General features: G+C 44.8%; 1 protein-coding gene across 1 annotated transcript; it reads right to left on the bottom strand.

Moving 5' to 3' along the window:
- Positions 1–2,113: 2,113 nt before the first annotated feature.
- Positions 2,114–12,313, bottom strand: WDFY2 (WD repeat and FYVE domain containing 2; the record flags this gene model as incomplete). The annotated part of the gene is made up of 7 exons (XM_010290405.1): positions 2,114–3,232; positions 3,851–3,959; positions 4,289–4,419; positions 5,880–5,981; positions 9,287–9,392; positions 11,168–11,294; positions 12,201–12,313. Coding segments are annotated over 7 exons (718 nt in total), but the record flags the coding sequence as incomplete, so codon positions are not given.
- Between the last annotated feature and the right edge of the window lie 757 nt (positions 12,314–13,070).

The raw sequence follows: 13,070 nt of genomic DNA, 5'->3' as shown, positions 1-13,070 counted from the left end.
AGTGCCTGCCCCATCACCTCCCTAAGTGCTAAAGATTCTGTTCATTTTAAAAGCAAGAATGGCAGGTAGATGCTCTGAAGAACACCGCTTCCCCAAGGAAACTCCAACTAAGAGAGAAATTAAAATCAAATTTTCTAAAGTGAAGTGCAGAGGAAGGCCAGTGATGTTTGTACACCCCTTGGCCCAGCAGGAGATAGCACCAAAAGCCTGTTGCTGCACTTCAGCAACCCTGGGGAAAAAGGGACTTTGCTTCATTTGGGTGTGTGTGGGTGTGTGTGGGGGGTGCTGCAGTTTACATCAGTACCAAAAGACACCCTGCTTCCCCTCCCCAATAATGCAATTCATAACAATATCTCTGATTTGTTATTCAGCAACTAAAATGGAAATAAAGGGACCAAGCAACAGGGAACCCTTTTTGTATGGATCTAGAATCAGAGGAAATTGAGACTGTTACCCTAACACATCAGAACAGGAAGGCAGGCATTTTAACTCACCCAACATCAAATCCCTCTTGCTTCATTTGGGAGTTAAAGGAATTATTGTTTGACTTAGAGACACCTATTTTCCCTTCATATCTCTACATTACAGCTCTAAGGTCAGAAAAAAGGCACACAGTTCCCCATCTCCACCAGCTTCACTTTCAGCTTCTATCATTTTCTAAGCCAAGAGCAGTCTGCCCTAAGACTGCAAAAGAAGGGAACGTTCAGGTTAAATTCAGATAACCCTGCAGGTAGTTTAGTCAGACAGAACAGGAAGGGAAATTTTGCAAAATAGATTTGTATGCCCAGCATCCACCCATAAGCAACACTGAATCCACAACTGCTTGGAAGAGAAGGCGGGGTGGCCAAGAGTTTACTACAGAGCAGTCCAAACACACCTCACTCCCAAATTTAGTCTCCTGTGGAGTCAATTCCTCACCTTTATTTGAGCATTACATGTTCAAAAGGACTAGGCATTGACCCAGGGGCAGATCCTCAGCTTGCTGTCTCCACCACTCCATCAGCACTGGAGTCCCAGGCTTGTTGCAACTGCTACGTCTCCTCAGGAGCAGAGCGCTGAACAGTGGTTTAAGTTCATGTCAGCACTCCCGTGTTTCTGCCACCACTGTCTGCACAGCAAAGCAAGTTGGGTCTTCGGCCAAAAGGCCCTGAGCCCAAGGTAATGTGGAACAGCGTAGTCCAGAAAAGTTTCATACATCTTCTACAGCTGGAATGAAATATTGGCAGGCAACTTGCTCATCTTGCATAGCTTCATCAGCCAAGAGCACTTCAGTCATCAGAAAACATGCACAAGGTGTAATGAAAAGCCTTCCAAGAGGAAACAAGCATGTAGCTTCCAGGAGAGAAAGTGGGAGGACTTAGAAAACAATTAACATTCAAGCTGGAAAAATAATCTTTTTAGTGCTGTGTGAATTATGTTTGAAAATATGCTTTAAAATATGCTGCCTAGAGGAGAACCAACAGCAGGCTGTATGACCAGGAAAGCCAAGGTGGCATCATTTCAGAGAACATGACTGCAAAATGCTTAAGCACAGCTTATAGGATGTTTAGAAAGAGAATTTTTCCCTGAAAATACGTAGCAGTCCTGCAACACGCACACAAAAGTCCACTCACTCTTTACTGCGGCAGCTCACCAGTCTAGAATTAATGCCACAGATTCTGTTAACCTTTTTGTTTCCTCAGAAGTGAATTACTGCTGGGCAAACAAAGGAGAATCTTTATTTTCTTTTGGCATTATCACTCAAGGGAAAAGACAAGGCTTCTGTAGGTAGCACTGTGCTCTGTAGTGGTAAACATCATGGCCTCCCCACTTTAGAGGGGAAAAGTCCAAAACGGAACAAGACTGAGCACCACTGATGTGCTGTGTCACAGCAGCTACAGACCATGAGGCCTGCTTAAATAGGAAATACAGGAAAGCCCTAGGTCTGGTCTGCAGTTCTATTCTCTACATCAGTTTCTTTGAAGCTCATCAGCAATAGCATGCAAAACAGTGAAATGGATTAAAGGAAGAGAGAGTTGACTCTTCAGAGAAGATCCTTTTGGAAAAAAGGTCTTTTTTTGTTTATTAATCTTGACAATGTCCTCCTAAAAAGGTAATTTTGGTCAATACAGGTTTTAAAATACTTTTTATTTTTCAAAGAAACTGTAAAATATGACAACAGGACAATGGGCGTCATTCAGCAATATCAGTTTCTGGTCTATAGAGAAAATTAATAAAAACCATCAGCATTTAAAAAAATAAATATGACTAACCGTATGGAAAACAGGAAAATCAAATTCATCTTCAACAACACAGACAGGTATAAAGGCTGAAATGTTACTGCGCAAGGTAGAGGTAGAGGTAAACCAGACTTTTCAGACCTAGACCAGTTTTAGATCTGCCCCCGCCCCTGTGCACACACTCTCAAAAGTTCCTGTTGCCAATAATTTAATTTGAATCAGCCTGTCAGCCCCATCAAACTCAAACGGGTCTGTGTGCTCCTTGTAATGCTCTGAGTCAGAAAACTATTTCAGCTTTTGTAGAAATTAGTTGCTAAGCAACCTGGCCCCCTGCTTTTGCGACTTGTGCAGCAAGGAAGGAGGCAGGAAGCTGGATTTTAGCTACAAACCAACAAAGTGCTCTCCGGATGCTGTCTGCTAGGACAAGTAGATGGTAGAGCCCTTTTAGGAACTGCAATAGTCCATGAGCTCCTCGGTGATGCACCCGGAGAACACACAACACGGCGCCTGGAGGTCCTCCACTGAAGAGAGCATGGTCAGCAGAAACATCCCAAATCAATAGGTACTCACTGCGGGGCGAACCGATTGCCTTATACAGTATGTTGATACCAAAATCTCATGTGGTAAGACACAACCCAAGAACCCTCTGTACAAAGCAGCAAGTATCTTGACATAGTGAAATATAAAAACTAAAAATTGCACCGCACACAGATTTTCCAAATAAACTCAAGACAACTGAAGTCAGATCGTACACACCATTAGTTAAAAAAATACCTTCTTGTGTATTTTGAGAATAAGTGGAAAGACTCTTCGTGCAAATGTTCAGCCTTGATCAAGCACAGGACGTAAAATCGTTGTAAACACATTAGTTCCTTCCCCATCTGCTGTATGCGCCCAGCGTTATCTATCTTCTGCAGTATGATTAGGGTTAGAAAATCTGCTTCTTCTGTAAATATCACCTTTCAGGTTCCACTGATACACCATCAAGACACTACTGGTGTCATATCCCACAACTGTTAATACAATAAAATATAAGAACATAGTGAATAATGGTAAAAGGTAATAAAATGTGGTATACAATGTAATCTCTTAATAATTTGCACCTTTTTTTTCTTAAGAGGGGCTACGTGGTTAGAGTGGATGCAGCAAGTCTGAAGAAGTTTGATGTCATTTTCCAGCACTCCTGTTATACATTCTGTATGTCACTGTGCTTTACCCTTATGAGCCAGGTTCATAGCTGGCCTTATGAGAAATGAAAAAACCTACACTATATTGCTAACTTGAATGATTAGCATAGTCATAACACATTGTGTGTTTGGGTTTTTTTAATTATTCAAGCTTTGTTATAAACTTATTCATTATTTTAGCTATTTCTTTATCTAACCACATAAACTGAGATTCGACATGTCAAAATACAGTTTCTCTTCCCAGAGGAAAAGCTACGGTGAGCACTTGTCCCAGCCCCTTCAGGCAGTAACTTCATAGACCAAGACCTTCTTGGTCCTTATTGGGCAGAAGTCTATCAGTGAGAGGTCTCTGGGTGGAGGAAAGCAGGTAGGACATACCTGCAACCACACAGGAGAAGAAGGGGAAACGAAATACAGGAGCTAGAGCAACCTCCTTGCCCCTACCTTAATAACCTTGTCTGTCCCCGACGTCAACAACCATCCCCTGGTGGCATCAAAGTGTACGTGAACGATGTTGTGCTTACTGTCATGGAAAGTAGCTGTGGGTGCCCGCCTGAAGAAAGAAATCCAAAAATCAACAAAGACTGTGACTGTAGGATTTTCCCCAAAATGTTCTCTATTGAGGAAATAAGTATTTGAATGCTGCTCTAAGTTATTAATTCAGCAACCTCTCTGTAAACACTCTGAGACCTTTCCAGTACAAGAGGAGCGCCAGTGCTTTCCACTGGTTCAGTAGGCACCTGAGAGGCTTATCTTGCTGAAAGACCCCAGGGACCACCCCAATGGGCTGCTGCCTCCTGGAGCCTCGCATCTGCCCAGGCCCTCCCAAATGCAGGAGTTTTGCCCCACACCAGCGCAAGCCAGCTCAGTGTCCACACTTACTCTTCATCCGTTATGGACTCGTGACAGCTATCGCAGACCCTCACTTCGAACTCAAACCCCATCAGCGGGATGGAGGAGCGCTTGGAGCTGCATTTGCCACACACAGCTTTCCCACACTTCCGGCAGTGATGCTGTAGGAGACAACATGCAGAAAGACATCTTCAGCCACAAACCCAGATCACTGCTCAGGTACCACTGGCTCTACCATCTCACTCCAGCAAGACCCAGCCAAGGCTGCAGCAAACAGGGAAGTGACTCTTCCAGGGAAGATGAAGGAAAACAGGCAAGGACTTCAGAATAAATGTGTGTGTGTGGAATCTTAGTTTTTTTCCCCTCCTCCACTACCTAGGGCAGGTAGCAGCGGAGCACTAGGAAGTGATAAAGCACTACCCAGGCTAGATGGACTCTGCCCCTCTCCCAAGCTCCAGCGTGACACCATACACCACCCATTGCCTCCACCACTTGGCATTTGTGGATGTAGCTGTGGGTCAGGGCTTCTACACTGAGTGTGACCTGTGTTACAGGGCGTTCTCAACAGGGTAGAAGGTGGAAGAAGGAAGTCCAAGCTGTCCCCTTTTCCTTAGCATAGCTAGAGATGGGAGGACAGAACAAAGAGCTCCACTATGCACCCAGGAGATGTGTCCCAGCCAGCTGGGCATCTGCTGCAGGGCTGGGAGCTGTAATTACGCCTGACCCTGAGATTCTCCCTTTGGGGCCGTAGGGATATGACACCACCACTCAGCAGCACATGACACATTAAGACATCTCCGGGTCAAGGTAGGACAGGGCTACATTAGCGAAGTGTCATTCTGGAGTCACATCCCAGCTTCTGAGTATAAACATCTACCACCTAATGATCTCAGTCAACTCCTTTGGCCATTTTCAGCCCCAGAAGCACTAGTGTTTTGCATTTTGATGCTACCTGCCTCGCATTTTGTCATGCACTGGCTCTGTAGGACCACAAGACTGCCTTGCCGGCCGCAGGACAGGCAGGCTCTGTGGTGATGAGCATTACATAAAGAGAAGATGCAGCTCAGCTCTTCCCCAGACACTTGACTTCTCCAAGCTCCATGAGAACATCCCTTTCAGCATTTTTACGCCCTTCTCCCAAAAGTCTGCAATCCGGAGTCCTCTCCTGCTGGGCAGGAAAACACAGCAGCGTGTTCCAAGCAGACCAATAGCCTTTTCCAGCACAGCCTGAGCAGTTACAGATGTTTACCCAACCTCATTGAAAACAGCTTTGGTTCCAGCAGAATCTCCAAAAATCATCTGCAAATTTCTTTCTACAACACATTTGACTAACAATAAGCAAAATCCCACATGGTTAAAGCCATGGAAGGCCCAAAACCGATTTACTGTGCATTTGCTATTGGGACTGGCTGAAAAAAAAAGTAGAAGAATAAAGAAGTGTGTTCCTCCCAACCACAACATCAAGCCTCATCAGAAGGAAGCCCACTGTCCCACTATTGAGCACTCAGTGGAAGAACAAAGTGTAAGTTCTCAAGGCTTTAGGGCAAAAAAGGTTACACGACCTATAATGAGAGAAAAGCCTAATTACAGCATGGTAGCACACCAAAGAACACATACAAACCTGCCTGAGGCCTATTTTCTTACTGTCCCACATTTGCTTGAAGTTCCAGAAGAAAGGCTGGTCACATTTTTGACAGGAGTCACTATCCAGCCATTCAGGTGTCTGCAACACACACATAAACACAAAGTGGGGGTAAGCAACAAACAGAAAAGCTTACAATCCAATGGAGCATAGAGACAGGGCAATAAAGATGTATTGGGGTGCAGTAATGTGGCCAACTAAACTTAATCAAAAATCCCCATTTTCACAAGATGCCATTTTGACTCTTCCCTGAGATGTCTTTTTTGGCTTAGCTCTGAGCCTTGAAGGACACAGGAGGAACATTTCTCACCCAAATCATGAAACAGAGTTCAATTATAAGACCATAAAAATAACCCAGGAACAAACAAGCCTCCCCCACCTCTCCAAGTCTGGAATTAAGCATAGAAAAATATTCTGTCCTGTTCTGTCTGAACAGCATTTACCATCTGCTATTGCCTCTGGTGGGAACTGGGGACAATTAGCATTTCCAATAGCCAAGATACTCATCTGGAGGGAAGGTATCTGAGATGCTGATGGGGTGAGGGTGCTTGTTATTTCTTTCTTTCTTTAATACTGTAAAAGGTGTTTCTGCTGTCAGAGATATCTGTGCTACAAATCACACATAGGGATGAGAAAAATGAGATTCACCTGAACAAGCCTAAAAGCCAAACCAGCTCTTTTCTCTGTTGTTACACAAAGACGATGGAATAAGAGTCTTCTATTTCCTAACACGGTGCGTAGCTTTGCACTCGTGCTGTGGATGAAGCGGATAAGAAGATTTAAAGAAAAGAAAGAAAATATTAAAGGCCCTTCTCTCTCCCGCAGCCAGGTTTTGCTGTGCAGAGTAGCATGGACCAGACGCTCTGTAGGGAAGCAAGTCTTGCCAGATCCTGAAGGAGCTCAGGAAATGCCTGAAGGGGCAGTTGATCTCCTCCCCTACATTTGGGTCCCCGACACATGTCTTGCATTGAGCTGCTGGGGGACACATGGTGTGTCTCCTGACAATGTGTAGGAAACCCTTCCTGGGGTGTGAGACTCAGGAAGATTCTTGGTTCTTCACCCTTCTCCAGCTGGCTGTCAGGTCTGGCCTAGCAAGATCAAGACTCCCTCCCAGCAGATGACTTCTGCTTCTTTCTCCACCCCACCAGGACAAGAGCTCAGCCCAAAGTCAGTGCTGGCAAGCGGGTTCGTCCTGTCCACCCAGCAGGGCAGCCTCAGCCAGACCAGGACAGCCCTGCCAGCACTGCCTCAGCACCACTGCAACATGCTTCCACCAGCCCCATGAGATTAAATAAACACTAAATAATGTTTAATTCTTTGTGAGGAAGTGCTATTAGCAGACTGCAGTTGTCTTATCAGAGCCACTGGCTTCTCACACGCTGCAATTTAAAATGGCAAGAAACACAGCTGAGGTTAACAATTAAAAATAATACAAAAGCCAGGCAAAGATAAGGTAAGGCTGGTGGAGACCCTCAGCTCCTGGGAGAGCTTTGACCCCCAGCAACCAGCTGCTTCAGCTTCTCCTGCCAGTTACAGTTCATTCTGCTGGTGCAAATCCTTCTTTTCTACCCACAACTTTCTGTTTAATGCCTACAGGTTTACATCTGTGTGAATGCCTACCGATTTTACACACGTGTGTGTAAGTTTTCTTCTCTTAAGCATCTGAACACTGTAGAAGAAGAAGACATTTCGCTTGTGACAAGTAACCGCTTTGCAGTCAAATAAAAGCACAGGTTCTATCATCTTTCAGATGTTGTCTTCTTACAGCTTTTTAAACACAGAGATTAAAATAAAGAATCAAGGACTAAAATGGCTTATTTCACTCTAACTGAATCTCAGAGATGTGGGAAAATCTGATAGCATCAAAGTGAGAACTGAGCACAAATAACACAGAGAAAATCCTTAAATAAGGGCAAAAATACTTGAGCCAAAATCCAGAAGCAAATGCTCTAGGACCCCAAACCAAGGTTTAGTATTAAAATCTCAAAGGTTCATGTTTCGGGATGGTTTAACACTATGAACACCCTATTGCGCTACTGATAACATGAACAAGCCCACATAGCCATACTCAGAGAAAGCAAAGCACCCATTAGCCCCTGCTGCTAAGCCCTCATTTAGCTAATTATATTTCTCCTCCACTTTTTAAACCAGCCTTCTCACAGCATTGCTGCCTGTTTTGCGACAAGCCAGGCTTAACTCTTACTGTAGCCTTTTGAAGGCAGCAAATAAACAAAGATTTTCATTTCTGGATGCTTGAGTTGCAGCAAAAAGGAAACATCTGTTGGGAAGGAGGAAGCCGCTCTGCTTTCGTTTCACTTTTGGAGCTGATGACATACTTGACCATTAAATTAGCAATTAGAGAGAGGCAACTGGAATGCTAATTCACATAAAAAAAGGAGCTCAGTTCCTGCCTAGGCCTATTTCAGTAGTTTTTTAAAATCCAATTTTCCACTTAGCTTTCCTCCTTGCTCCAGGGGAGCAACATACGATCCTGGGGAGGCCAAAACCCTTGAGAACCAGCAAAGCTGGTGAAAGCCCATGCTGCCTAAAGCCTTGCTCAGACCTACGCACTGCCAGGACTCGGGGTGCCTGCGTCCCCCCCGCAGGAATGGGGCAGAGGTTTGCCATGACTCAGGCTGCCAGGATTTGCCACGCTGCCAAGCAGGGCTGACGCCTGACTCACTCGGCACAGCGCTCGCTCCCCCTCTCTGAGTCAGGTCTCAGAAACTGCTGAGCGGAGGCTGCTCCCACAGTACCGAAGGCCTGGGGTGCATTTTTGCACCCACTTACATTCGTTGGCCAGGCAGCACAAAAGCAATTAGGAACACATGGGTGAAATATTACTGTCTGGATCAGCAAAGTCATCATTTACCCCACTTCTACGTGGTTACACCAGAGGGAAGCAAGACTGAGTAGCGGGTGAGATTGAAGCCCTAGTTAGATGTTTTTTTAGCAAGAACAGGAAAAAAACCCTGGGTTGCAGGTTTCCAGAGATGACAAAAAGCTTTCTTCTTTTGTTTTCCTAAAAACCCTCAATAATTATCAATCCCCCCCATTTACCTCTGAACTGATAATATTTCTCATGATGTCCTGAAAAACAAAGCAGAACATCTCACAATACTCCTCTCAGAGGATGTCTTTTGGAGCAATAATGTAAAGGGTAAGAGCCATTTAGCAGCCTACTTAATACGCATTTTCTGCCAGACAATTTCCCATGTACCATATTATCAAAGGCACAGCGTAATTGCTGTATAACAACTGGAGCACATCCGAAAACATTTTTAAAGCCTGGAATGATCTTGTTCAGGTTGAAAGTTGCACATTTTGGAAAAGCTCCTTCTTCCCAAGACTGTTTCAGACCAAATCAACAAGAACCAAGTATCTACCTCCTGCCTCTCAACATCCATGTTCCAGACGACGATTCCCCCATCCGCACCACAGGAGATGAGCTGCCGAGTGTGGTGAGCATAGGAGAGAGACTGAACTTTATCACTGAAAAAGAAACAAGACAGTTACTAATCAACCATCTATGGCTAGCACACAAGTAAGCATACAACATACAATAAAGCAGTATAAACCACTTGTTTGCCACTTGAAGCCTGAACAGAGCTGCAGCTCTGGGCCTCTCCGAAGGCACATCTGGATGCATAAACACAGCCCCGGTTAGGTACCTTCTTGTCAGAAAGTCAGTAATAACTTTGTTTTTGTAAATCTCTGCAACATCTAGGAATGAAGCACTGAGGAACTACTGAAGATTTTCTTTTAGCACTAACAAGCACAGAGTTTAAAAAATAATATAGGAATCACTAAATTGTTCCTAAGCCTTCTCAAGGTAAGGTGGAAGATTTAGGTGCTTCTGCTTCTTCTTTTAAGGAAAAAGCAACATGAGAGAAATAATTCATCTTAAACTCCCGAAACTGGGCTCAGTCCTTCATAAAAGAATGAAAACCAGGCCTCATCTCAAGCTATTTTACAATCTGGGAAACAAAGAGCATACAACACTGTTTTTCCATAACAGAGTTCCAAAGAGACAGTAACTGAGCATACAGTGACTGGAAATAACCCACAACATTTGGTTTTCTTTTCTACCACCCCTGGTCTTGTCTAGCCAAAGGATTTTCATGCTAATGCATTTGCTTGTGCATATAGCTGCTCCTCCAGAGGAGAATGCATTTACGGGACAGTTTGGTACAGCACGCACAGCCTGCCTTCACAGCGCTCATCTGCCGACACCAGTGGCAGCATCAGGTGAAATGTTTCGCAGTCCCTCTTGGCCTTAGGACCAGGTCTCTATGCTGTACAGTGCCAGCCAACAGCCATGCCACAGATTAAGATCCAGAGGCTAAGTTTGTATTAGGAGAACTAATTTCCACAGCAATGAAGCTAGCAGCGATGCATTAGCGAGCACCACTGGTAGGGTACGAGGGTGATCTGGGACTTTCACCAAGGGCTCTGCAGTGCTCTGAAATCCCAGCAGCATCCAAATCGCTCAGCAGAGTGCAGCATCACTCAAAAGAAATGTATGAATATGTAAGAAACAGTTAGACCAAAACCACCGTGGCATTTTGCCTCTCCAGGCCTGAGCCTGGCAGGCAAGTCCTACATATACGCACTTCCAATACACTGAAACAAAGCTGCTGCATTGCCAGTGTTAAAAGGCTAGGAGGTCATTGCAACTAGACCCATTCTGATCTCTACTCAAGAGAGATCTCTACTCTACTTCTTCAAAGACATTCACTATGCTACACAAATGTGAGGTCTGTACATGCAAAGATGAAGCCTCTTTGCATTGAGAAGATGGTGAAAGCCCCTATGGGTAAAGCACATTACTTAGAATTCAGGCTGTAGGTGAAGTGTCATGGAAAAAATTAGCGTGGAGGAAAAAGGGACTAATTGTCCAAGCCTGATGCTCCCTCTAGGGGAAGGAAAGACCTCGACACCTAAAAAGCAAGAATTTCCCTGCAACTGTTCTCATTTGAGGACCCTCCTCTTTCCAACAAAGGTGCAGGCTCTGGAATAACACATTCAGGACTATAGATACTGTGCTTTCCTTCACCACACTTTGCAGGTTCTCAAACCAGCCTGTGGGCCCAGCGCTGAAAAACTTACTATAAGCAACTTATTCCTGTTGTATATGGACCACAGGGAGTCACACATACAAGCTTGAGGCTTGTGAAGACTGTAACCTTTGGGCTGTTTGTTTCCAGATGTGGCTTCTGCCTTTAGCTTTTCTCCCATAAAGGCAGGAGGGAGGGCTTTGAACGTACTTATGTCCTTGCAGCTCGATGGCTGTTCCTTTTCTTCCTCCAATATCCCACATTATAATGGAATGATCAGAACTGCCCGAGAATAAAACTCGCTGTATTGGGTCCCAACAGAGTGCAGTGACACCACCTGAAATAGGACACGCACACAACAGTCATTTCATTACAGAAGGTGGAATACGGGAATGTAGCTAAATATACAACAAAAAATATGGAGAGATTAAGAGGCAGGTGTCTCTAGCAAAGGCCATGCAGCTACTGTGCTTGCCACTTGAAAACTAACAGCCTAGAAAACCTACTGAAGCCCCATCCTGCTCTTCTGTGGGCAGAGGACTCCGCTGCCACTCACGTGGGTAAATCTACTGAGCAGTAAAGGGTGGTAGAAGGATGGTCACGGTGTGACTACACAGCTTTTCATCTCCATCATTCTCAGGAGATTACAAAAGAGAAGTGAGTGTGGAATATTATGGGCCTCTTCACAGTATCTTAGCATAAGGATTGAACTACCTTGTATTACATCATGATTGAGCTATTAGTGTTCAATCAGAGAGGAGGGATATGGAGAGAAAATGCTGAGGAATGACCACCATTTCTTCTGTTAGGTGGCAGGATCACATCCCAGGGTTGCTGTTTTTAAAGTGTGACAGGGCACAAGTCCCAGCAGTGAAACAAGCAGTTAGTGCTTCCAAGATGTGCCTATTCCACTTGGGCAATAGAGTCTACCAATACGGGTCTTTCCTTGAGGAGCATCCTTTTCCTCCCAGATTTACGACAACTCATTCTACTCTCACTTTGCTTTAATGAGCAGCTACTGATTGTGGTGTTTTCTGCCATAGAAGTTTTCTGATCAGAAGTCTGATCGCTCTCGTTACCAATAACGAATAAACTTCCCTGAGCTCTAGTGACAGTTTAATGTCTACCTCCATTCGATGCCATGCATTGACACAATCCATCCCAGTGTTTCACAGGAGAGTCAAACCACCATGACGCTGAGCACAGATGGAGAACCAAATTGGGTCTCCTCCTGAGGCCTTACCTGTGTGTCCCTTAAATGTTGTAACAAGACTGCAGGACTCTTGCTCTAGTTTGAGTATGGTCACTTGCCCAGAATGATCACCAACAAACACGTGCCGGGTTTCCACATCAAATCTGATGGATAAATGCTGAGGAAAATACATTGCATACAAGCTTTGCATTCCTTTCATGACTTGTTAATTCTCTTAACATGAGTATGCTGCAACCTCATGAATAGTGCTCCAGTCTCAAGGAGGTATTCAGAGTGTACTTTTATGCATCAAGCTCATACCTGTTCATATTAATAGTGCAAGTCTCACTGAGTAAACCAAAGAGCAAGGAAAAAAGAGACTATTCCAGAGGACACAATTTGTGTTTTTGTTATGAAAAACCTTTGACATAGCCCTTCACCATGAACAGAGGAGTCATGTCCCCAGGCTCTCTAACTTAGGTGCTAGAGTTGAATGGTGCCTACTCTCACTTTCCAAAATTGTGTAAAATAACTATTAGTAGTTTTCTGCTTGTATTGAGTTTGCATGGCAAGGTCTTGGTAGCAGGGGGACTGCAGGGCTTCTGTGAGAAGCTACTAGAAGCTTCCTCCATGTCCAATACAGCCAATGTCAGCCACAGCCAATGGCAGCCAGTTCCAAGACAGCCCCACTGCTGACCAAGGCTGAGCCCATCAGTGACAGTGGTAGCGCCTCTGGGGTAACAAATTTAAGAAGGGGGGAAAAAAACCTGCGCAATTGCAGCTAGAGAGAGGAGTGAAAATAAATGAGAGAAACAAGTCTGCAGACCCCCAGGTTGGTGCAGAAGGAGGGGCAGGAGGGGCTTCAGGTGCCAGAACAGAGATTCCCCGGGAGTCCCTGGGGAAGCCCATGGTGAGGCCGGC

Source organism: Phaethon lepturus, unplaced genomic scaffold (assembly GCF_000687285.1).
Source record: "Phaethon lepturus isolate BGI_N335 unplaced genomic scaffold, ASM68728v1 scaffold16257, whole genome shotgun sequence".
NCBI classification, from domain to species: domain Eukaryota; kingdom Metazoa; phylum Chordata; class Aves; order Phaethontiformes; family Phaethontidae; genus Phaethon; species Phaethon lepturus.
This window is presented reverse-complemented; position numbering and strand designations above follow the sequence as displayed.